Source organism: Dasypus novemcinctus, chromosome 21 (assembly GCF_030445035.2).
Source record: "Dasypus novemcinctus isolate mDasNov1 chromosome 21, mDasNov1.1.hap2, whole genome shotgun sequence".
NCBI classification, from domain to species: Eukaryota; Metazoa; Chordata; class Mammalia; order Cingulata; family Dasypodidae; genus Dasypus; species Dasypus novemcinctus.
The window spans coordinates 61,337,782-61,361,367 of NC_080693.1; the positions used below are offsets into that span (position 1 = coordinate 61,337,782).

Below are 23,586 nucleotides of genomic sequence, written 5' to 3' on the forward strand. Positions count from 1 at the left end.
GGGGGAAAAGCACCACACGCAGAAGAAAAAAAAACAGCTTTATTGTTCCCAGCAAAGGAATAATGCCAAGGAATGGATGGTCCCTCTGTCCCCCACCCCTAGGGGACAGACTGACAGATAACAGTGCAAGGGGAGACATGGCTCCTTCAGTTGGGGTTCAACTTCCAACCCCTGAAGCCCACTCACCCGAACTAAAATTAGGGGTCTCGGTTCTTCAGGAAACAGCTCACCTGAGCCAGGCCCAGTGGGGCTCAGGGCTGGACAGCGTCCGTCCTCTGCCCCAGCCACACAAGAGGGGCTGGGCCGAGCTGCAGGCTTGGGGATGCCTGAGGGTCCAGAAAGGGCAGTGGGAGCAGGGGCCGGGGGGCCCCTGGCTGGAGTGTCTCAAGCTGAGAGTCAGGGACCGGGGGCCAGGGAACCCCTAGGGGCCAGGGAAGAAGCCAAGGCTGGGGCAGCCCCACGTCAGGGCTGCTGTCCCAAGCCGGGGACTACTTGTCGATGAGGCCCCCCTCCTTGAGCTTGAAGTAGAAGAACTTCTCCAGGGCGCTGGCGCAGCGGCAGTACTCGCTGTCCGGGGGGTTGTACTCGCGGCAGTTGGCGATGACCCGCTGCAGGTCAGCCACAAAGAGCTTCCGGGTCACGTAGTAGCGGCTGCGCAGCCGCTCCGTCATGGTCTTCAGGTCTGGGGCAGCAGGAAAGGAAGGACACGCCTTTAAGTGGGCGAGAGGAGGGCTGGGGTCCAGAGAAGACAGGAGGTTTGGGGGCAGGGGCAAAAGGAAGGGGCAGCACGGAGCGTCCTCACCGATGGGGAAGCGGATGACCTCGTAGTAGTCGGGGGCCTCCGACTTCTTCACAGGCTCCATGAAGGGCCAGGCACTGGGGTGTGACTGGAGAGGAGAGCCAAGTTGGGGCCAGGCCCACCGTGCCCCACACCCAGCTCCTGGGGTGACCACCCAGCCTTAGATGGGGCTTTTAGCACAGGAGCCCCCACAAGGGATCCTGGCCTCCCCACCTTGATCTGGGCCAGCAAGTTTTTGAGGGTTGTGTAGAGCTGGTCAGGGTCCTTCAGCTCCTTCCTGGGGGGCCAAGAGAAGCCAGGCCTCAGGCCTCTGGTCCCTCGGCCTCCCCACAACACCCTCTCCCCTGACACAACACTCACCCCTTCTCCTTCCCCAGCGGCTTCCAGCCTGTCTCTCCTGCAGAGTGGGGCGTGGGGAGAACATCCCTGAGAACACTGTCCACGCCCCCAGCAGTGTGCCCTCCTGACCCCTCAGCAAGCGCCCCCGCCACGAGACCCCTGCTCACGGATGCCAGGGACACTCTCCACGGGGATCTGCCTCACGCCCTCCTTGAAGCAGCTGAGTCCGGGATAGACTTTGCGGATCTGGGCCTGTTTGCGCTCGATCAACTTCTTGATGATCTGAAGGAAGAAGGGTCTGAGGGGCCAACTCCAGCCCCAGCAACAACCCTCCTGGGACCACTGTCAACCCATGGCGGGAAAACTGAGGCCACCCCCTCCAAACTTCTCCTAAGAGGCAGAGCAAGACCCGAGGCCATGGCCCGTCCCTGCCTCACGTGAGCACCTGCACATACACGAGGTTCGTGTCCACATGTGCTCACACCTCCATGCATACACATTCATGAAAAAACAAACAAAACGCACGGACATGCATGTGCATGCACGCACACAAACACACAACCTCTTTCTGCTTCTTGATGATGTGGGACAGCTCTGTGTAGGGGATCCGGGGATTCAGCTCACACTCCATCAGTGTCGCGCCCTCGTAGTCCTTGATGTAGCCCAGGTAGCGGCTTTTGGGCACCTTGATGTCCTTGGAGAAGCCCTGGCGGGTGACAGTCATGACCCAATCCATCAGCCAGTGCCTTCCACCATTCCCAGCTCCTTGCCCGGGCACCTGCGGGGCAGTGGGTGCCGTGGACCCCCTCCCGGGGCACCTGATCCTGTGCCCTGCACACAGCAAGGGCTCGATGAATCTGTCCCTGGCAAGGTCCCAGGTCAGCAGCCCCCTCACGACACATCCCGGGAGCCTCCCAAGTCTCCCAGTCTGCCCTCCCCTGGGTGGGACGACAGCGGAGAGGAAGAGAGGCCTGAAGGGTTTCCCGCAGGGGTGGGTGGACAGAAGGCCTCCGGGCCCAGGCAGCAGGCAGGCGTGGGTGAGGCCCAGGGTCACCTGCTTTTTGAAGTAGCCAATGGCGTACTCGTCTGCGTAGGTGAGGAAGTAGAGAATGTTGTGTTTGATGTGATACTCCTTCAGGTGGTTCATCAGGTGGGTCCCATAGCCCTGCAGGGGAGGGAGCCGGGCTCACGGGGGGCGAGGGGCAGGGCCTGGTGCTGGGGAGGTCGCAGCGGGGGGGGCCCAGAGAGGAGGGGGCAGATTGGAAAGGAGGCAGGGGAGCAGGGGGTCCTGGGGTGGAGGACGGGGACTTGACGGGTAGAGAAGCCAAGCGCGCGGGGTTACCAAGAGCTTACTCTGGGCCAGGGGCCTGGCTCAGCACTTCACAGACCGATTCTCAAGTTAAGCCACGAGGTAGGTCTCGTTACCTCCACTTTACAGGAGAGAGAGCAGAAACTCAGCTCTGTTAGCAAATGTGTCCCGGGTCAGGCGGCCAGCCCCGGCAGAGCCAGGATCCACACCCCGGGAGCCAAGGCCAACCCAGGAAGCAGCTGCGGCCTGGGCCTCGCAATTGTGGGGGAGGGACAACCACGAGGGGCCTGCCAGCTGCAGCAGCTGAACCCTGGAAAGGCACCCTGTCTCTGACACGTCGGGACCAAGGAAGCACCTCACAGTCTTTGGAATCAGGCAGAAGTGGGTTACGGAAAACAGGAGAATAAGGGACCCTCTCAGTGGATCTGTTAATGTTAAAGGAGAGAATCCAGGGCTATCACCCACTATTAACTCACTAATGCGTGCAGATATTCTTGCGATAAAGAAAACAGGCCCAATTTTAACAAGTGTTGCTGATTCCTGGGTGCCGTGGGTCTACAGGTGTTTTCTTAATCCAGTCATCAGAAGCACCACTGCCACCTTCTGGGGACGTGAGGAACTGTCTGGCCACTAACAGAGCTCTTCAAATTCAAGGGCTGGAGGCTGCCGCATCCCAGGTGGTGCTGTCCAAACTCAGAAGCAGGCAGTGGGATGGGACAAGGCAGCGGGATGGGGCTGGGGCAGGGGCCCTGTGCTCACCTTGACCTGCTCATTTGAGGTGACAGCACAGAAGACAATTTCTGTGAACCCCTGGGTGGGAAACATGCGGAAGCAGATCCCACCGATGACCCGCCCGTCCTTGATCAAGGCCAGGGTCTTGTGCTTCCTGAGGGGAGAAGGAGCATGTCACACACACACTTGAACTGTGTCCCAAATGCTCCCTGACCCCATAGCCCTGGGGGTCTGTGCTGGATTCAGGGTTGGGAATTAAGGAAATTAAGGAGCAAGAATTGCCAAAGGTTGGAGGAAGACTGGAGAGGGGTAGGGAGGCCCCCAGAGGCTCTGGTGCATGTGATGCCCAGGGGTGAAGGCTCTCCTGGGGACGCACGGGTCAAAGACGAGGCGGGCGATATACTCCTTGGGCATGCGCGGCAGCTGGTGGGAGAAGACATTCTGCAGCCCCACGAGCCAGAGCAACACGCGCCGATTGGCCTTGGGCGTCAGCGAGTTGCCGATGACGTGGAACTCGATGATGCCGCGGCGCTCCTCCAGGCGCGCTGTCTCGTCGCGGGCGGCATTAGCTGACAGCAGACTGGTCTGGGCACCGGAGGAGGGGCGGTGAGCAGGGTCAGGTTGGTGAGGGCCCCCGCTCCCACCCATGGACCACAGGCCAGGCTGCTCACCTCGGGCCCCAGCATGGCAGCAGGGTCGGTGATGGTCAGCATGACCTCGTTGACCAGCTCCATGGGGATGTCGCCCATCACGCGGAGCCTTTTGGCATCCTCCAGGGTCAGGTTCTCTGGGAGCTTCCTCTTCTCGCCTGCTGGGGAGGTTGGCAAGGTCGCCCAGTGAGAGAGGATGGAGGAGGGGTGGAGGAGGGTCAGAGGTCAGGGGTCAAGTACCCACCTGGCATGGGCTCAGCCCCTCCAGAATCCAGGCTCAGGGAGCTGTTACTGCCCCCACCCATGGTGGGGCTGAAAATAGGGGCGCTGGGAACAACTGCTGCACTGACCGTGGCTGCAAGAGAGATAGACGGGAAACTCAGGGGATGGGGGCTTGGAGGTATGGCAGCGCTTCCTGCCTTTCCCCGCTGCTGCCCATTCCCAGCACCAACCCGTCCCTCCGGGAGGCTTGCCTCAGCCAGGAAGGCCATGCAGAGCCACAGCAGCACATACCTGGCCGGGGTACCAGCTGTGTCCCCTCCGAGGGTGGCATGGTGAAGCCTGATTCCCAGATCGGTGAGTTGGCTCCATAGATCTCCTCCTCCAGCATGGACAGGAATCTGTGGGAGGGCACAGTCTGTCCCATAACTCTGTCCCTCCAGCCAAGGTTGGAGCTCTGGGCCAGGCACCAAAGGGCAGGAGGCAGGTGAAAGAGACAGACCCTGCTCTCAGGTAACTGGATGTCTGAGAGAGAAGACAGCCTCTGCCTTCTGGGATCCCCTAGTCTGAAAGGGGAGGCACAGCACCCTGCCTTCTGGAAGCCCCCATCAGAGGTGGAAGACAGACACAACTAGGATAGAGATCAGAGGCCCACTTTGTGCCCTGATGTGCACCACAGAGAGGTAGGGTCTGAGCTGACGCCACCCTGTGCTGTGTGGCCAGGCAGGGCACTGAGCCATCCTGAGCCTCAGTCCCCGGGGGATCAAAATGAGGCTCAGAGGCTGCCTCATCCTGCCACCTCTTATTCCCATCTAGTGGCAGAAGGGACACCAGTGGACCAGGATTAGTAAGTAAGGACTTCTCGAACGGGGGAGTTGTGAGGCGGGTTTAAAACGGGAAGGTGTGGCAGAAGGGAGGAAACATTACAGAAGGGACTAAAACAGGGATGGAAATAGGTTTCACCTCAAGTGTAAGCTCTGGTTTCTTGGAGTGCTGTGGTGGGAAGGACTCTGAGGCTGTGTCCAGGCCCCGTGGGAAACAATGAGTAATGTCTATCCTGGGTGTGGGAGGGGGTGGCGTTAGCACAGTCACATGTACTTGCCATCCCCAGACAGGTACGTGCAAAGGCAAATCTAGCAAGCTGCATCTGGGCCGTGGGCAAGTCTGCCCAGTAGACACCCAGAGCCCAGAAGAGCTATGGAGGAAGAGGAGAGGCCCATCCAGGCAGCCTTCCTGGAAAAGAGGGGACAAGGGCGAGGACGTGAACTCCAGGCACAATCCCGATAGGCCAGAAGGAGCCTTACTTGGGGAAGTGGGTGAGGATCAGGGTCCTCTTCTCAGGCACCAGTTTGTCCTTCTCCACTCGGAACTTCTCTAGCAGCTGCCGGCGAGTAACGGTGAAGATGGAGCGGAGGAGGCTTCGCCCAAAGACATGCGTGGTCTCGTAGCGAGGGAGACTGTCGCAGCTCTGGGGCACATGGCAATAACAGAGCCATCTGCGGGGGTGGGAGGTGGCAGGTGAGAGCAGAAGACACTGAATCTAGGCTGGGCCTACACACGTCCACCCATGCTGGCCCTGGCTGGGCCTACCTGGTGTAATTGACCTTGTAGGTGGCCACATCCTCGGCCTGGGACCTCTGCCGAAATTGCGCAGGCGTCTCAAGCTTCCAGTAGTTAAGGCAGAGCAGGAACATCTTTGAGAGCTCGAACATCGTCTGCCGCTCCCGGGGTGCCAGGTGGCTGAACTTATACTGCACGAAGTTCAGCACGCCCTGAAAAGGTGGGGTAAACCAACAGGGGCCAAGGCCTGAGCAGGTGCTTCCCAAGGGCAGGGACAAGGGTCTCCTCCTAGTCTGGGGCTCTTGGCAGGCAGAGACACTATGCCCACCCCTCTGCCCTGAGGCTAGCACAAAATCTCCTTTCTTCTCGGAACCTCTCCCCTGTATTTAGCTTAAGGAGGATGGAGAACCCAGGATCCCCACTTCTCCAAGCTGCCTTCCCTCCATCCACTTCTTACCACATTCTCCATCTCACCTGCTCAATATTAGGCTTCTCAAATGGGGGACTGCCCAGGGACCCCTCCACCACCGGCCGGGTCATCTGCAAGATGCATTTCCGCAGGAGCTGGTGGGAAAAGGAAGCAGGTCATCATACAGGTCAGCAGAGCTGAGCTGCAAACCGCCCCCCCTGCCCCCACCTCATTCTCTCTTTCATATACACTCCCTCCCTCAGTGGATGCTCACCTTGAAGAGGTAGAAATACACCTGCTTGGTATCCGTGTCCTCCTCCTTGTGAACAGACATGAACAGATTCTCCACATCCACCACCATCCCCAGCAGCCGGTTAATCTCATCCTCAGACACATTCTCCAGGTGGGACACATGATCCGCTGCAAAAAGGACAGGTGGTGGAGGTGGCAAAGATGCGTAGAAGAGATCAACAGGGGCTTCCTGGCCCCCTTCATACCCAGCCAAGATCCACCTCAGCCCCTCCAACCAGTGTGACCAGCCCAAGAGATTGACTGCACCTAGATCGGCCCTGGGGCAGCCCCCTGATTTTCTGGGCTGGCGGATCTCCCTTCTTTCTTGTCCCATCCCAATTCCTCCTTCGGAGACATCTTTGGTTTTACAGAGATGTGGCTTTGTGGCACTTGAGTTACCCTGTCCAAGCAGGACCTAGCAACACCCCCTCTCCCCAGGTACAAGGGCACTGCCAGCCTCACCCAAGGGGTGCTCACAGCTCCGGCACAGCTCACTCAGGTTGGCGGCTGGCTGCTGCAGGTCCATGCGGGGTGCAGTGGGGGGCTTGGGGTTTTTCCAGCCATTACACTTGCAGGTCTCATTGGCCTGGAGACAGAATTATCAGTCATTGACCCGGCACCCTGGGACAAGGAACCACTCCCGGGCCAGAGCCTGGCGTCCGTTCGCATCCGAGCCCCTGGATGCCCCGAGCCCCGCCCCTTTTGCCCCAGGCCCCGCCCCCACCTTGCAAGCGGAGAAGACCCCTAGCTTCTCAAGCTTCTTGGCGCGCGGCAGCCCCCGGACTTGCGCTTTCCTCTGGCTGGCGCGTTGCTGCTGGCTTAGGCCAGGTCGAGCCGGATCGCCCCCGCTCCCGGTCCCCCCACTTCCTACCCCGGGCCCCCCAGTCCCTGTGCTCCCGGCTGGGGCTGCAGCTGGGGCGGGGGCTGGTGCCGGGGTGGGAGTCGGAGCCGGGGCCGAGGCCGGGCTAGGGGCAGGAGTCGGAGTTGGGGCAGGGGCTGGAGACTGAAGGGGACGGGGCTGCGCAGCCGGGGTCTGGGTCGCGGCCTGGGAAGGTTCCGCCATGGCCTCCCCAGCAGCGGAGCGCGGCGCGGCGCTCCTAGCCCTAGGGCCGCATGGGCAACCTGCGCACAGTGCGCAGGCGCCGCTGCCCCGGAGCAGGATGGGAGCTGTAGTCTTCCATTGCCGCTCCCCACTGCGCTCAGCTTCCAGACTTTTCTGTCCTCTTAGTCCCCAACAGCCAAGGGAGGCCCCAGTAGCCCAGACTGACCCTCTTCACTTCTGATTCCTCATGGAGGCTTCCGCGATAGTCAAGATCACTGTACTCTTGGGGACAAAGAGGAGCAGCCTGGAAACAGGTGCCTGGTTGGGGCACTCGTGGGCTCTTCCCACCTCCCTCTTACCCTCACCTCCAGCTCCGGCAAAGGCCCTGCCCCACATGTCTCAGGGACAGAATTGCAGCTATGTTCCAGGTTAAAAATTAGCAACAGTTCTTCAGCTGTGTAGTTATGACATGGGTGTGTTTGCTTTGGGCTAATTCTTCACCTGTACCTTTTTGCATATTATACTTCAATAGAAAGAGATTATAAAAATACTGGGGAACGGGTGGAGCTCAGTGGTTTGAGCGTCTGCTTCCCATGTACGAGGTCTCGGTTCAATCCCCAGTATCTCCTTAAAAAAAAAAAAATACTGAGCGCCAAAGGCATGGTTGTGGTCCCAAAGAAGGCTGAGGCGGGGATGAGAGAGCCGGCCTCTCTCCCCCTCTAGGCTGAGGACAACTTGGGGGGCAGGGCCACGCTTCATTTTTGGAGTCCCAGAGCCCAACTCGACTCCCGGGATGGATGAATAAAAGAGGCAGAAAAACGTGTCTGCCTCCCAAGCCCCCTGTGTCAACACGGGGCAGAAACATGGCACGGGGTCTGGAAAAGGCAGGACGTCCGGGGCAGGAACGGAAGACCCGGGGAAGGTCCTGCCCCGCAGCTTGCCCCAGGCCTGATTCTTAGAGGGCAAGCCGGCCCCCTCCCAGCCCAGCGGCTCCATCTGATCTCGCCTCCGTACCCCTCCACCCCCCCGCCCCGCCCTGTCCAAGCCAGAGTAACCGCGTGTCTAGCATGTCGTCGACCCAGTTCAGTCGTAACCCAGCTGCCCTGGGCCCCTGGCGGAGGTCGGGAAGGGCCCGAGAAAGGGGCAGGATCCCGGATAAAAGCAGGAGCGGGAGCGCCTGGGTGGCTGGCCACCTGACCCTCACAGGCGGGACGTGCACGGTTGACCCCGAACTGCCAGAGCGAGCGTCGCTGCAGCATAGCCCAAGTTTGCAAAAACGAAAAGCACGGAGCCCTAAGACCTGAGCTCCGAGGAGCTGACTGGAGCCGCGCGTACGCACGCGCACACACGCACGCGCACGCATGCGCCCCAACTCCCCCTGAGAGATGTGCACCTGTGAGCGCGCCCTACGACCGCCGCATCGCGCGCTAGGAGAGCAGTTGCTCAGTCGGATGCAGCGGAGCGGGAGCAGCCTCTCCAACGAGAACCAAGTGGCGTCCCGGCGCCCCAGCGTGGCCCTCGCTGAACGAGACCAGGGGGCCACGCTGCCGGTGCGGCTGCTCAGGGACACTCCGTCAGCTGCGCAGGATGGCCATGCGGAGGACGGCTTCCAGATGAAAGTGGATGCCCACGGCTTCACCCCCGAAGAGCTGGTGGTGAAGGTGGACGGCCGATGCCTGACAGTGATCGGACGTCAGCAACTGGAGGCCTCCGGCCCGGACGGGGCTGCCTACCGCATGGCGCGGAAGGTACACCGGGAATTGCGACTGCCATCTGACATGGACCCGGCCTCTATGACCTGCTCCCTGACCCCTTCCGGCCAGCTGTGTGTCCGAGGCCACGGTCCTTCGCTGCCTTCTCCTGAAACCCAAACTGGCCCATCCCCAAAACTCAGGAGCCAGGGCTCTAAGAAGGGTTCTAGCCCACCCTGAACCAGTCAATAAGTAAACAATCGTGGTGTGCAGCAGCCTCAGAGTCTGTGGTCTTTTCTGGGAGTTGGGGTCAGAGGCAGGGCAAAGGGACTGGAGCTGCAGGTGGAGGGAGGCCAAGTGGGGGGCCTAGGCAGGTAGGACCTCAAAGTGGTGGTCCACCAAGAATCAAGGCCTCTGGGGCCCTGGGAGAAGCGAAGAGGACAGCGTTGCACACTCAGTTCACTACCTGGACCAGCAGCTCTCCCCGTCGTCCCCGGTCTTGGGCAGCAGGGAGGAGCAGCTCCAGCAGGGAGCAGCAGAGGACTGGGAGTGCAGGAGCCGCCCAATGCTCCAGAGCCAGCAGAGGGCCTGAGAACAGGGAGGGCCGAGCTTGAGCCCGGTGGGCAGATGGATTTTGGGGAGGACAGAAGGGTGGGGAAAACCAGACAGTGCAGCACTGGCCTAATGACCAGTCCAAGGTTCCAGAGGCCGTCGTGTTCCTTTCTCTTCAGAGGTGAGGGGAAGACTGAGACCAACCACCACCCCTCAGAGGTTGCTCTTGGTGTTTCAGAGACCAAAAATGTTCAAATACAGAGACACGCACCTGGTATAATCTGGAGGGGGCAGGTGGGAAAGACAGTTCCAGGACCCTGAACTTCAAACCTGGTGAGACGCAGGCCCAGGCCAGTCTTACCCTACCCGGCCCTATTAGAACTGGTAACAGGAAGGCCCCCTTTCTCTTGGTTACCATGACTACCAGCATCCCCTCACATTAGGGAAAAAACTTTTGTTTGACAAGATTCAGAGGTTCAAGAGGGTCTGATAAACCCTGCCAGAGAAAGACAAGGAAGACAAGTGCAAGTTCGATCGATCGGCTGACTATATTGACAAGATACTGATTGGTTACATGTTGAAGAAAACATACAATACAAAATACAGAAAAAGTTGGTTCCATCCCCTCCCACTCCCCCCCTTACCCACCCACCCCCGAATACTCATCATCGTGATTTGGTCAGAAGAGGGCTCAAAGCCAGAGGTCAGGGTGACCAAGGGGGTGGGGTGGGGGCGCTGGGTTCGTGCCTGTCAGAATAATTCACGTGATAACTCATTGTGGTATGGTGGTGTTTCTCCCTGCTGCGAAGCGGGGTGGGCTGCGGCCTGATGACAGGAGGATGAGGGGAGAGCTTCCTCTCCCTTCCCTCACCCCTACCGCCTTCCCCAACACCTCAAACCAAGCCCAAGGTAAGGACTGGATGTTCTTGCTAAGCCTGCTATTCAGCAAGACTGAAAGGAAGGGTAACTGCTCTATCCCCCTGCCCTGAGGCACAAGGGTGGGGGGAACAGGAGCATGTGACTACTACCAGCGAAGGAAAAGTGGGAGAGCAGTAGGAAGGGGAGGAAGTGGGAAGAACAGAAGATCTTATATATTAAAAAAGTGACTTAAGACTTAAAATTGAATTAGTATTTGTACAGAAAGGTGCAGGTGGAATAACTCACTCCGGCCTATGATCAAAATTAATGGAGAAATTGTGATGGAGCCCTCCCCTTGTCCCCCACCCCGGCGGTGCCCGAGTCGTTAAATGCGATTGGTTAAAGTGGATTCCAGTCGGGTCGTTCAGGCGGAGGAGGTGGGGGCAGTGGGCAGGCAAGGTGGGTTCAGTTGCTGCAGCACTGGCTCCGGCTGGCTGGGTTGTTCTCCTGGAGGTCCACACCTCGGTTCCGGCCTGGAGCACCAGCTGTATTCTGGGGTTCATTCTTGGGGAGCTTCTTAGCTGTTTAGGATGGGAGGAGAAAAATGCATTTGAGTAGGAGAGGTACCCCAAGGCCCTCACTCGCTTTTCAGTGGTTACATATTGACACCTTCCCCATGCCAGGCTTATTGTGTTTCAGGAAAATGAGCCAGAGAGAGGTGAAATAATTTGTCCAAGGTCACAGAGCTAATCAAATGGGTTAGGATCTGAACCCAGTAGGATGAGTCCAGAGCCACTGAACTAAAAAATCCTAAGAAGTGGATAGGGGGATGGCAGTTTCTGAAATGGGCAGTAAGCTAGAGTCAGGGAATGAAATGCTGGGACATTGTCCAGGCTTTAGGAACTTCTGGAGTAAAGTACCTACATCTGGGAATCAGCTAAGAAAAAAAAGAAAACTCTTTATCAGAGTATCAGAATGGTAAAAGACCTCTTGGTTCAGGGGCCCCCACAGACCTATCAGAGAACAGCAATGCACTGTGGCAGGCGTTGCACCACGGTGGTGTGTGGTGGGGAGGACACAAGAGGCCACCTACCTATTGCCATGAAAATTTCATTCACATTCATTGCGGTCTTTGCTGATGTCTCCATGAACAGCAAACTGTTATCGTCTGCATAGGCTTGTGCTTCCTGGTTCAAACGGAGGTAAGAAAGAGGGTAGTAAGATGTTGGCTTGGAAGGAAAGACAATCTCCCTGATCACAACAGAGACTGGCTGGACAAACATACGGAATTCTAGCTTGAAGGCTCTCCTGTGACATCTGCACGCACCCCCATTCCTCCATTTCCCTTACAGCCCTAGGAGCACAGGAACATCGGCTGATGTCTTACTCAGGTTTCCCTAGGCCCATTGTGTCTTCGTGCACTTCAGAACTAGGTTAGGAAATACTTCTAGAAAGTTATCCCACAAATACACTTGTGTGTTTGGATAAAAGCATAGGTTTGTGGACATTAACTGCAGTGCAGTTTCCAGGCTTCTATTACAAATAGCCTTGAAGTCTATCCATAAGGTACAGGTGAAGTATACATACTGTATATAAATTATTGTAATTTATTACAATCCCATCCGTGTAAAGAAAGGGATTCATACACAGATGTGTATTTCTGGAAAGACAAGAAACTGTGGAGGAACTTGGAGGCAGGAAGACTGGGTTTTTAGTGTTAGAGGAGACAAATTTCATTCTACATACCTTCTGGTACTGTTTAAATTTTACTATGTGCATATATTGCATGAAAAAAGTATTGCTGGGAAACGGACTTGGCCCAGTGGTTAGGGGGTCCGTCTACCACATGGGAGGTCCGTGGTTCAAACCCTGGGCCTCCTTGACCCATGTGGAGCTGGCCCATGCGCAGTGCTGATGCGCGCAAAGAGTGCCCTGCCACACAGGGGTGTCCCCCGTGCAGGGGAGCCCCATGCGCAAGGAGTGCGCCCCGTAAGGAGAGCTGCCCAGCGCGAAAGAAAGTGCAGCCTGCCCAGGAATGGCACCGCCCACACTTCCCATGCGGCTGACAACAGAAGTGGACAAAGAAACAAGACACAGCAAATAGACACAGAAAACAGACAACTGGGGGGGGGGGTTTAAATAAATAAATAAATCTTTAAAAAAAAAAAAAAGATATTGCTTTTTCTATAAATTTAGTTAAAAGGCCAGTTTATAAGAAAAAATAAGCAATGCTTCAGCTATACATGTGCACACCATGCTTCACTGCCAAAGAGGAAAGAACCAGGAGAAGAAGGTGACAATTCCTTTTTAGGCCCAAGCTTGAGTCGCAAGAACAGAAGATTGACATGGCCCTTCCAACGCCCCCCCACCCCCAACAGACTGGGGGACGCCAGATGGAGGGGCTTACTGCTTTTCCCCAAATCCTGTCCATCCCCCCACCTGGAATTCCACGGCTCTCTTGCTGGCCAGGTCCGCCTTGTTACCCGCGAGCGCGATGACAATGTTGGGGCTGGCCTGCCTCTGTAACTCCTTCACCCAGTTCTTTGCCCGTGCAAACGTATCCTGGGGAGACAGATCCAGGGTTCAGGGGAACAGGGGAGGCATTTTGCCCAGGGCTGCTCACTAAAGAAGCTTCAGCTGGCATGGCTGAGGCATCTAACGTGTTATTACCCTAAAAATTCTGAAGAGATGCCCCCAAATAGAGGAAGCCTGCCCACACCCCACCCAGGAACAGAGAGGGCTGAGGGCCTGAAAAGGGAGCCTTTATAATCCAATTCCTGGGGCTCTGGGAAGATGAAGGGCAAGGAAGAAAAGAAAGGGCAAATCTTTACTGTGTTGGTGATGTCATAGACCACGATGGCAGCCTGGGCCCCCCGATAGTACATGGGAGCCAGGCTGTGATACCGCTCCTGTCCAGCTGTGTCCCAGATCTCAAACTTGACTGTTGTGTCGTCCAAGCAGACAGTCTGTGTGAGGAAGGCCGCTGTAAGAGAGAAGGTGGTGCCACTGGTGGGGCCATGAGTTAGAGAAGCCACCCCCACATACTCCCACTGTTGCATCTGGGCTCTGGCACAGAGAAGCCTGCTGCTGAGATGTGCTCAGAAAAGTCCCTAGCCCTGGAGCCAACACTGGCTTTAGCAGGGCAGGTGGAATTCGTATTTTTGTATGTATCTTGGGAGGATGGCAAGTGCACAAGCTTTACAGACCCACCCTAAGCAAGGGCATGAAGAGGAGAGAAGCCTATGTGCACTTGATTCCTTTCAGGACCATTCTCTGAAGAGGAACTCAACAAGAAGCAAGAGCAGAAAAGTCGAGGGGCAACCTGGCTCCAGGCACAGAAGGGTCTGTCTATCTACTCCTCCTCCTGCCTCCCCTCAAAGAAAACAGCCCAGCTGGAAAACTCTGCTCTCCTAGGATACTCCAGGGTAGGGTGTCACTGGCCTTCACTTTCCAGAGGATGCTCTCTCATTGCTCGGCTATGCTGGGGAAGCCTAGAGGTACACACCGTTCCACTGTTAGGCTGAAACAGGGTGGCTGGCTTCCCACTTGCCCCTGCCACCTCCAGGCGCTCTGGCTAGCCACCACCCCCAGACCCAGTCCTGCGTGACCACTCTGTGGCCTGAGCTTCGGGGAATACAGTGACCGTCTCTTTGGTCTAAGGAGGCAGGTGAACATGGGGCTTGTGCCTATGCTTCAAAGAAGTTCCAGAGCTGGAACAGACAGAGGGGAGTCTCCTTTGCCCTGGGCCCAGCAGAGGATCCTGACAGCTCATGTGGAAAGCCCGCTTTCCTTGTCTGCCCTCCCCCACCCCACTGAGGGATCTGGGGTGCTTCCTCACTTCCCTCTCTCCAGCTCCTGACCCAAGTGCTGAGGCAGCAGCAGGCAGACTGCTGACACAGCCCATTTTCTTCCCAGCTGCTGGAAATCTCCTACCAACCAAGAGGGGAGAGAAAGGATGACTTGAGCCCAAGAACAGCCCTGCCCCTGAGGGTTTGCTCTGACCACTGAGGTAGGAGGCTGAGTCCAGACTCTCACATCCTAAATGCTGAGCACTGGGAAATCAGTGACTTGCACTGAGTTCAAGAAAGGGTAAAGGTCCACTTCAGAAATGCCAGCCTACTCTCCCAGCCACAACTCATGGTGCCAATTCCCCATTCTGAAAGGAGAGAGAGGCCAGGGCAGATATATTAATACTACTTGTTACAAGAAAAAGGACTCTCAAGAGACCCACATTCAGCCTCTCCCTTCCCAAAGCCACAGAAATAATAGAGGCCAGGATGAAAGTCCCAGATGACTGTTATTAGCAATGATTCTTGGGACATTCTTATATGAAGACCAGGTATTGGATTTGATTCCAGGGTGAGATGAGGCTGAGGTATGGCCATCCTAGATGTTATCTAGTCTCTTCAATGCCAAGGAATTCCTTTGGCTTCTCTGAGGTCACCCCCACTCCCCTGTGCCCACTCACCTCCAATTGTGCTCTCCTGGTACTCGTGGAATTGTCCCTTGACAAAACGAAGGACAAGGCTGGATTTGCCCACCGCAGATTCCCCCAGCAGGACCAGCTTAAATTGGCAGATCTTGTTCCCAACGGCTGGCCCGTTGGGTCGTGCTGCACCTCCCCGACCCGCCATGGCCCGTCCCGCTGTAATGGTACCAGTTGAGTGTGGGGGCGGGGGCTGGTGCTATGCAAAGAGGCACTTAATGGGATCGGGGTCTCCAACTGCAAGGGAAATCAGAAGTATCAGGTCAGTTCAGAGACTGTCACAGTGAGCCCTTCCTAGGTCACAGCTCTGTCCTTTAGCCTTCCCAGATGACTTAGCTGATGGCCTCCCCTCACCCCAAATACCCGACCTCCAGAAGTTAGGAAAGGATCCTTAACTAGACTGTACTACACATCCATTTGCTCTCCAGCCATCTGAGTAGTAAGGAGAAAGGTGGTCTCCCAACTTTAGGCTCATGGTTTTGAGCAAACAGAAACTTCCTGATCCCAAATATGTATATTCACAAACACCTCAACACACAAAGAGAAAAGGGCACATACCAGCCCAGTGACAGTTTACAGACTCCTTGGGGCTTCAAAGAAAGCCCAGGAAGACACTAGAATTTAGGTCACCCAACAATGAACTTGCAGTATGTTAGCTAGTAGCATAGCCCGCCTCTGTCAGAGCCAGAGTGGGTGGTGAGGCAGACAAGGGCACAGGGAGTCCCAGTAGAAAGCTCCTTAGATAAAGAGCTCGGCCAACCTCACGGGCACTCAAGGCCTGGGCCTGGCCACTGAAAATTGCTATCAAAATAGCTGCTATCTTCAGAAGGACTGAACGACTTTCTCATTTTGGGGCTGGACTGTGTGCTTCTGGGGCTCCAGATTAACAGCAAAATTTCACTCTCTCACCCTGAGCCTCTTTTCCCAGTTCTCTAACTTCCTGATTAGCCAGAAGTCTCACACACATTAAAAAGCAAAACACACACAAAAACAAACACACATTGAAGCCAGAGCTCTGCTGGCAATCAGATTGGCTGCCAACTTTCCCTTTTAAATAGAGCCTTCAGTTCCATTCTCTCCTGGCAGAGGCGGGGGGGAGGGGGGGGTGGTGACACAGAGAAAGAATGCGGGGGAGGTGTGGGTGGAGACATCCATAGGACACCGAGACCTGTGCCACCAACAGCTGAGCTGGTATTCCAGGAATACTGACATCTTAGTCACCGTTAGCGTTAGCTTTGGAAGTTACAATTAAAAAAAAAAAAGATTTAGACCTTCAAAAAAAGATGAGTTTAAATCCAGAAGTCTCTAGAAGGCTTGTACCAAAAGATACCAGAACACACAGAGAATGATTTACAAATGAAATACCGTGAGTACTTAGTATATCCTGAATATTCTGTATAGCATTTGAACCTAAGATGGAAAGAAACGATTTTAATTAGATGGCCCTTTGCATAATGGGGTCTATACAGGAGGGGTCTTTAAAAGATCCCTGGGAGAGCCCTGACCTGCTCTCTGAGCAAGGGGAGTTAACTCCCTTCCAGCCAAGAGACAGGGGTGGAAATGAATAGGAGATGTTTGTGGGAAGCAAATGGTCTATGCTCATGCAAGAAGATGACAGCATAGGGCTTGCATTGTTCAGCCTCAAATCGTTTTTTACATCCAAGTTCTCCCAGCAACTTGTTTAAAAATTCAGCCTCAGGAAACATGATTCACTACTCAGGAACAACAGTTTCCCTTCTGGACAGTACCAAAGGGAAAAGGCCACCTTTTCCCCAGAAGCACAAGGAAAGAAGTATGGGAGGGGGCAACCTCTGTCAATCTCTAACAAGAAATGCCACTTTGAAAATCTTTATAACTTAAGATGTTTTCTCATCTCAACAGTCAGTGATGTTTGCAAGGCTATACAGCGCTTGAGGCAAGGTCATTCCCAGGTTCTGCCTTCATCACACCATTCTCTCTGCTGGGGGAAGAACGATGTAGGCAGTACCCACCCTATTTTGGTTTTGGGGTGCTGAGTGAATGAGACTCTCTTTTTGTGGCAGCGGCTTTGCTAGCCTCGCCGGTTTTGGTTTGGCCAACTGTCACACTGATCCTGCAGTCTCTGAGTACTCCTAACCATGGGAGGAAAAAGCACAATGGATTACAAAATGATCTTTAACAAGAGTCCACATGACACATAATCTTATATGGGCAACAAAGAGTCGATGGGGGACTAGAGAAGGAATGGAATTTTATCCAATTCCAACAAAAACCCAACCAGCTGGGGGTGAGGGCTACTGGGGTGGAGAGTAATGAGCATATCCAAGTCTAGAAAAATGGAGATAACAAACCTAAGTCTTGTCCCCATTAAACCAGCAGAGTTTCAACCTCCCTAGGCAGAACATGATTTTTATTAATAAGCCAGAAGGGGAAACAGCTCTTATGCAGTGTCTGCATCTCAAAATCATCTGTGCAGTCAAACGCTGGAGATTCCAGTGAAGGTTTGCAGTGGGGCCTGGCATCTGTATTTTTTCAAGTGCCATGGTGCAACTGACGCACAGTCTGGGCTAAAGCAGCTGATTCAGTGAGTAGAGTACAGATGCTGGCTTCAGGCAGGCAAGAGTAGGACTCCCTTCTACCACTGCCAAGGTCATCCCATAGAAGCCCCATGAGCTCTAAGCCTCAGTGTTCTCATCATAAATGCAGGGGTTATAGAGATTAACAAGAATGTCTAGCACACATCATGTGAAATATACAGTAGCTAACGATGCTACCATTATTATTTGTGATACCCTAAGACTGTTGGCAACAAACCCCAGACCCTGCAACAAACGGAGACAGGCTGTACCTGGCACAAAGTGGCTGGTTACATCTTCTGCCTGGACTCTGGTCTTGCCTTCCAGAGACACCTGAGCTCACCCACACAGCACTTCATAGTCTGTTGCTTCGTGGTTTCCCTGGCAAAGTTTACTTGTCATGTGAGCACAGGTGTTGAACCTTCTCAGGCGGTAAAACACTGAGGAGGCTGATTTTGCCAGGAAGGGATGTTTTGTTTTTTGTTTTTTGTTTTTTTTAAAAAAATATTTATTTATTATTTTTTAATTACATTAAAAAAAATATATGAGGTCCCATTCAACCCCACCGCCCCCGCCCCCCACTCCCCCCACAGCAACACTCTCTCCCATCATCGTGATACATCCATTGCACCTGGTAAGTTCATCTCTGAGCATCACTGCACCCCATAGTCAATGGTCCACATCATAGCCCAGACTCTCTCACGTTCCATCCAGTGGGCCCTGGGGGGATCTACAGTGTCCCGTAATTGTCCGTGAAGCACTATCCAGGACAACTCCACGTCCCGAAAACGCCTCTACATCTCATCTCTTCCTCCCGTTCCCCACACCCAGCAGCCCCCATGGCTACCGTTCCCACACCCATTTCACATTTTAGGAAGGGATGTTAAAGACAGGTGAGGGAAGCAGATGTGGCTGAACTGATAGAGTGTCCGCCTACCATATGGTGGGTCCAGGGTTCGATCCCCAGGACCTCCTGACCTATGTGGTAAGCTGGTCCATGCACAGTGCTGTCACAAGCAAGGAGTGCCCTGCCACAGAGGGGCGCCCCTGTGTAGGGGGGCCCCACATGCAAGGAATATGCCCCGTAAGGAGAGCCGCCCCAGCAAGATGACACAATAAAAAAAATGCAGCTTCCCAGTGCTGCCGGATAATGCAAGCAGACACAGAAGAACACACAGTGAATGGACAGAGAGCAGACAAGCCAGGAAGGGGAGAGAAATAAATAAAATTAATCTTTAAAAAAAAAAAAAACGTGAGAAGCTAGACCCAGTTCCCCAGGAAGCTTTATACCACCCCCCCCCCCCCCCCGCCCCCAAGATAGAGAAACTGAGAACTTAACCCCAGCAGGTGGTAAAGGTATATTCATACACTAAAATTATCCTGCCTCCTGGCAGCTGGAATCTAACTGCTGGGAATCTTTCCTCCTGAACCAGTGGCAATAATTATTCACTGGTACAGTCAGATGATGGAATTAAAACCAAAAATGGCACAGTAAAAATTTTTAAGGGGCAAAGGATCTGAAGAGACATGTCTCCAAGGAAGACATACAAATGGCTCATAAGTATACAAAAAGATGATCAATATCATTAGCCATCAGAGAAATACAAATCAAAATTGCAATGACACGGACAAATACCTTTGTACGTTGCTAGCCAGGACCGACTGCAGCAGGGAGACCGGAGCCAGGCTAGGGGACCAACAGTGTGTGCAGTGTGGGGGCCAAGTACGTAGCACTGGCCCCTTGACCTATGCCAGCACCTGCACCTCTCTGCAAGGCAGGCCCTCCAACTTCACAGCCACAAGCTGTGCCAATTTGCACTCAAGTCAGCAAGGCTAACAATGCTATTTTGATCTGAATAACTAAATTAAACAAGCCAATACACATTTTTTTTCAACTATGCCCTAAACTATTGGGAATAGGATATTCAAGAGGAGTAGGAAGAAAATTTTTCCCCATCTTCAGCTGCTCCCCATTCAGCAAACATTTCTCAGACGGAGAAGTCAGTTACATTAAGTACACGCGTTTTAGGTGTACAGCTCAATGACTTAATCCTTGAGCAAATCTCTTGACCTTGCCAAACCCTGGTTTCCTCATCTGAAATGTAACAGCAGTACCTATCTCGGCTGTATTGTGATTAAATCAGATGGAATATATAAAACACCTAGGACATAGTGAGCACTCAGGGTGATTATTATTATTATTGTTTATTAACCTCTAATGTGTCCCCTAAGCTTTTACTCCCCAAGTAGATTGTAAACTTCTTGAAGTAGGGAACTGTCTTAAACTTATTTTCAGTGCATGGATGCTGACTAAATCCTAGTGTGATGGATTGGCATGCTAGAATCCCCTTCTAATATGAATAACTTTGTTCCTGCCTAATTCAGATCTACTGTCAATGAAATCACTTTCTTCAAAATATAACAAAGTAAAAAAAAAATAAAAATAAAAAAGCTGCAATGAGATACTCACTAGGCTGGTTAGAATCATTATTCGTAACAGCCCAAAAGTAGAAACAGCCAAAATGTTCATCAACTGACAAATGGATAAATAAAATGTGGCCTATTCATACAATGGACAGAAAGGCCATAAAAAGGAATGAAGTACTGTTATATGCTACAACATGAAGCAGGGAAACTTAGTGAAAGAAGGGAGCCACAAAAGACCACCTATTATATGATTCCATATATATGAAAGTTCAGAATAGGAAAATCTATACAGATAGTAAACAGATTAATGATTGCCCAGGTCTGGGGGGGGGGGGGGGGAAGGAGGTGGGAGATAAAGGGGTGATAGCTAGTCCCACATATTCCCCTCACATAATTTTCCCTAACACTTTGCATTAGTGTTAAGAAAATTGATGAAACTATTATTATTTTACTACCTATATTCCATAGTTTACATTAGGGTTCACTGTGTTGTACATCCCCATGGTTTTTTAAAACATTTTTATTCTAGTAACATATACACAACCTAAAATTTCCCATTTTATCCACTTTCAAATATACAAATTGGTGATATTACACTCACTTGTGCTACTATCATTACCCTCCATTACCAAAACTTTATCATCCAAATAGAAACCATATCCATTAAGCATTCCATTAAGCAGTTCCCCACCCCCTGCCCCAATAACCTTATTCTAATTTGACTCCAGAAATTTCCATATTCTAATTATTTCTTGCAAGTGAGAACAAACAATATTTGTCTTTTTGTGTCTGGATTTTAAATTGGGTTGTCTTTTGTTGTTGAGTTGTAGGATTTCTTTTTATTTTCTTATATTAACTCCTTTTTGGCCTTGGCACTGAGGGATTACCACCAAGCACCAACTAGCAACACAACAGGAAAAATACTTGACCAAAAGGGAGAAAAAGGTAAAGACAAATGAGTTTATATGGCTAAGAGACTTCAAAGTGAGCTGGGAGGTCATTCCAGAGGTGATGCTTATGCATGTCTCAGCAGGATCTCACTGACTGCCAAAGCAAATACTACCTCAAATCATGGAGCGCATGAGGGCTCTGGAAACATCCAGACACTATAGCCAGGGTAAATAGTTCGGGAGTTTGATGCCTTGCCAGTAGGCCCTACTTTGGAATTTATGCTCCCTCATGTGACAGAGTTGGACTCAGTTGTGGTTTCCCTAAACATGGCTCTTCTGACCCATCTATTTGAATCTATAATTAATACTAGGATTGACAGGTGTACATCAAGAAACAAATCTTAGGGCTGTTCGTGTGCCAGCCGGACCCTGAAAAAAAAACCAAAAAAACCCTTATTGGATATGTGCTTTCCAAATATATTCTCCCATTCTATCTTTTCGCTACTATGATAAAATCCTTTTATACACAAAATATTTTTTATTTTAAGTTCCACTTATCTTTTTTTCCCCCATTCTTGTTGCTGGTGCTTTGAGTGTGAAGTCTAAGAAACCACTGCCTAACACAAGGTCCTCAAGATGCTTCCCTAAGTTTCCTTCTAGGAGTTTTATAGTTCGGGTTCTTATATTTAGATTTTTAAAATCCATTTTGAGTTAATTTTTGTATATGGGGTGAGGCAGGGGTACACCTTCATTCTTTTCCATGTGGTTATCCAGTTTTCCCAGCACCATTTGTTGAAGAAACCTCTCTGGCCCCAATGAAGGGACCTAGTGCCCTTGTCGAAAATCAACTGGCCCTAGACGTGAGAATTTATTTCTAAACTCTCAGTTCTATTCCATTGGTCTATAGGTCTGTCCTTGTGACAGTACATGCTGTTTTTTTTTAAAGATTTATTTATCTATTCCCCCCCCAGCCCCCGCCCCAGTTGTCTGTTCTCTGTGTCTATTTGCTGCGCTTCTGTTGTTGTCAGTGGCACAGGAATCCGTGTTTCCTTTTGTTGTGTCATCTTGTTGTCTGCTCTCCATGTGGGCAGCGCCATTCCTGGGCAGGCTGCACTTTCTTTCACGCCGGGCGGCTCTCCTCACCGGGCGCACTCCTTGCGCGTGGGGCTCCCCTGTGCAGGAACACCCCTGTGTGGCAGGGCACTCCTCACACACATCAGCATTGCGTGTGGGCCAGCTCCACACGGGTCAAGGAGGCCTGGGGTTTGAACCGCGGACCTCCCATGTGGTAGACGGACGCCCTAACCACTGGGCCAAGTCCACTTCCCTACATGCTATTTTGATTAATGTAGCTTTGAAGTACGTTTTAAACTGGGAAGTCTGAATCATCCAACTTCATCTTTTTTCAAGGTGATTTTGGGTTTTGGGGGGCCTTTATACTTCCATATAAATTTGATGATTGGCTTTTCCAGTTCTGCAAAGAAATCTGTTGGAATTTTGATTGGGATTGATTTGAATCTGTAAAACACTTTGGATAGAATTAGTATCTTAACAATACGTAGTCTTTCAAAACATGAACCTGGGAATGTCCTTCCATTTATTTAGATCTTTTTTAGTTTCAGCGAAGTTTTATAGTTTCCCGTGTACAAACCCTTTACATTCTTGGTTAAATTTACTCCTACATATTTGATTTTTTTAGTTGCTACAGTAAATGAAATTTTTTCTTGACTTTCTCTTCAGATTGTTCATTAGTAGTGTATAGTAATTGTCCCACACCACTTTGCTGAATTTATTAGCTCTAGGAGCTCTATTGTGGATTTTCCAGAATTTTCTATATATATAGGATTACATTGTCTGCAACCAAGGAACATTTTACTTCTTTTCCAATTTGGATACCTTTTATTTTTCTTGCCTAACTGCTCTGACTAGAACTTCCAGTGCAATGCTGAAAGACAATGGTCACAATAGGCATCCCTGTCTTGTTGCTGTCTTAAGAGGGAAACCTTTCAAACTTTCCTCATTGAGTATGATGTTAGCTGTGGGTTTCTCATTATGCCCTTTTACATAGTAAGAAGTTTCCTTATACTCCTGGTTTCCCAAGTGATATCAGGAGTTCTGGATTTTGTCAAATACCTTTTGTGTCAATTGAGAAAATTGTTAATTAACTCATTCTGTTAATCTGGTGTATTACATTAATTGATTTCCTTATGATGAGCCATCCTTGCATATCTGAAATAAATCCCACCTGATCATTGTATGTAATTCTTTTAATGTGTTAGTAGATCTACTTTGCTAGCATTTTTAAAAGATTTTTGCATGTATATTCATAAGGGGTATTGGTTTGTAATTTTCTTGTATCTTTTTCTGGCTTTGGTATTAGAGTGATGTTGGCCTCACAGAATGAGCTAGGAAATGTTCCCTCTAGTTTAATTTTTTGGAAGAGTTTGAGCTGGATTGGTGTTAATACTTGTTGGCATGTTTGATAAAATTTACTAGTGCTTTTATTTTGGGGGGAGATTTTTTGTTACTAATTCAATCTCTATTTGTTATTGGTCTGTTGAGATCTTCCATTTCTTCCTGAGTCAGTGTAGGTGTCATTTGTGTGCTTCTAGGAATTTGTTCATTTCATATAGGTTATCTAATTTGTTGGGGTACAGTTGTCCAGGGTATCTTCTTATAATCTTTTTTATTTCTGTGGAGTCAATAGTAATATCCTCCTGGTTCATTTCTGGTTTTAGTTATTTGTATCTTCTCTCTTTTTTTTCTTTGTCTTGCTA

The 23,586-nt window shown here is 51.8% G+C and overlaps 3 protein-coding genes across 9 annotated transcripts in view; 1 reads left to right on the forward strand and 2 right to left on the reverse strand.

The window, feature by feature from the left end:
- Positions 1-24: 24 nt before the first annotated feature.
- On the reverse strand, positions 25-7,443 carry KAT2A (lysine acetyltransferase 2A). Of its 4 annotated transcripts, none has more exons than XR_011646885.1 (18): positions 7,033-7,443; positions 6,771-6,894; positions 6,292-6,437; positions 6,083-6,172; positions 5,639-5,820; positions 5,353-5,544; positions 4,343-4,449; positions 4,074-4,184; positions 3,851-3,987; positions 3,556-3,764; positions 3,207-3,333; positions 2,193-2,303; positions 1,763-1,844; positions 1,306-1,420; positions 1,160-1,196; positions 1,013-1,076; positions 803-887; positions 25-682 (listed from the first exon to the last, which is right to left on the reverse strand). XR_011646885.1 is itself a non-coding variant. In XM_004472439.5 (18 exons), the coding sequence occupies exons 1-18, from the start codon at positions 7,369-7,371 to the stop codon at positions 489-491; spliced, it is 2,514 nt and encodes an 837-aa protein (XP_004472496.2). In that variant the 5' UTR covers positions 7,372-7,443; the 3' UTR covers positions 25-488. The 4 variants fall into 4 exon arrangements, 2 of the variants coding, with proteins under 2 accessions (XP_004472496.2, XP_004472495.2); XR_011646884.1 differs by having other exon boundaries at positions 3,851-3,990; XM_004472439.5 differs by having other exon boundaries at positions 1,701-1,844.
- A 1,300-nt stretch (positions 7,444-8,743) lies between these two features.
- HSPB9 (heat shock protein family B (small) member 9) lies at positions 8,744-9,316 on the forward strand. The gene has a single exon (XM_004485188.3). It carries the CDS (start codon positions 8,802-8,804, stop codon positions 9,279-9,281), a length of 480 nt encoding a protein of 159 aa, XP_004485245.2. The 5' UTR covers positions 8,744-8,801; the 3' UTR covers positions 9,282-9,316.
- Positions 9,317-10,122: 806 nt separating this feature from the next.
- RAB5C (RAB5C, member RAS oncogene family) overlaps positions 10,123-23,586 on the reverse strand; it is a 33,750-nt gene continuing 20,286 nt past the window's right edge. For all 4 annotated transcript variants that reach the window (XM_023582775.3, XM_004472441.5, XM_004472442.5 and 1 more), the window contains 5 exons: positions 14,920-15,174; positions 13,283-13,434; positions 12,891-13,013; positions 11,545-11,638; positions 10,123-11,032 (listed from right to left, as the gene is read on the reverse strand). In XM_023582775.3, coding sequence (XP_023438543.1) covers positions 10,917-11,032; positions 11,545-11,638; positions 12,891-13,013; positions 13,283-13,434; positions 14,920-15,085 — 651 coding nt within the window. In that variant the 5' untranslated portion in view covers positions 15,086-15,174 and the 3' untranslated portion in view covers positions 10,123-10,916. The remainder of the gene's footprint in view (positions 11,033-11,544; positions 11,639-12,890; positions 13,014-13,282; positions 13,435-14,919; positions 15,175-23,586) is intronic.

Coding starts and splice junctions, on each gene's coding strand:
- KAT2A (XM_004472438.5), bottom strand. CDS start 7,371: ATGGCGGAACCTTCCCAGGCCGCGACCCAGACCCCGGCTGCGCAGCCC. Junction 4,185..4,342: donor ACAGCTGGTACCCCGGCCAG/GTATGTGCTGCT, acceptor TCTCTCTTGCAG/CCACGGTCAGTGCAGCAGTT. Junction 1,845..2,192: donor TTGGCTACTTCAAAAAGCAG/GTGACCCTGGGC, acceptor GTCACCCGCCAG/GGCTTCTCCAAGGACATCAA.
- HSPB9 (XM_004485188.3), top strand. CDS start 8,802: ATGCAGCGGAGCGGGAGCAGCCTCTCCAACGAGAACCAAGTGGCGTCC.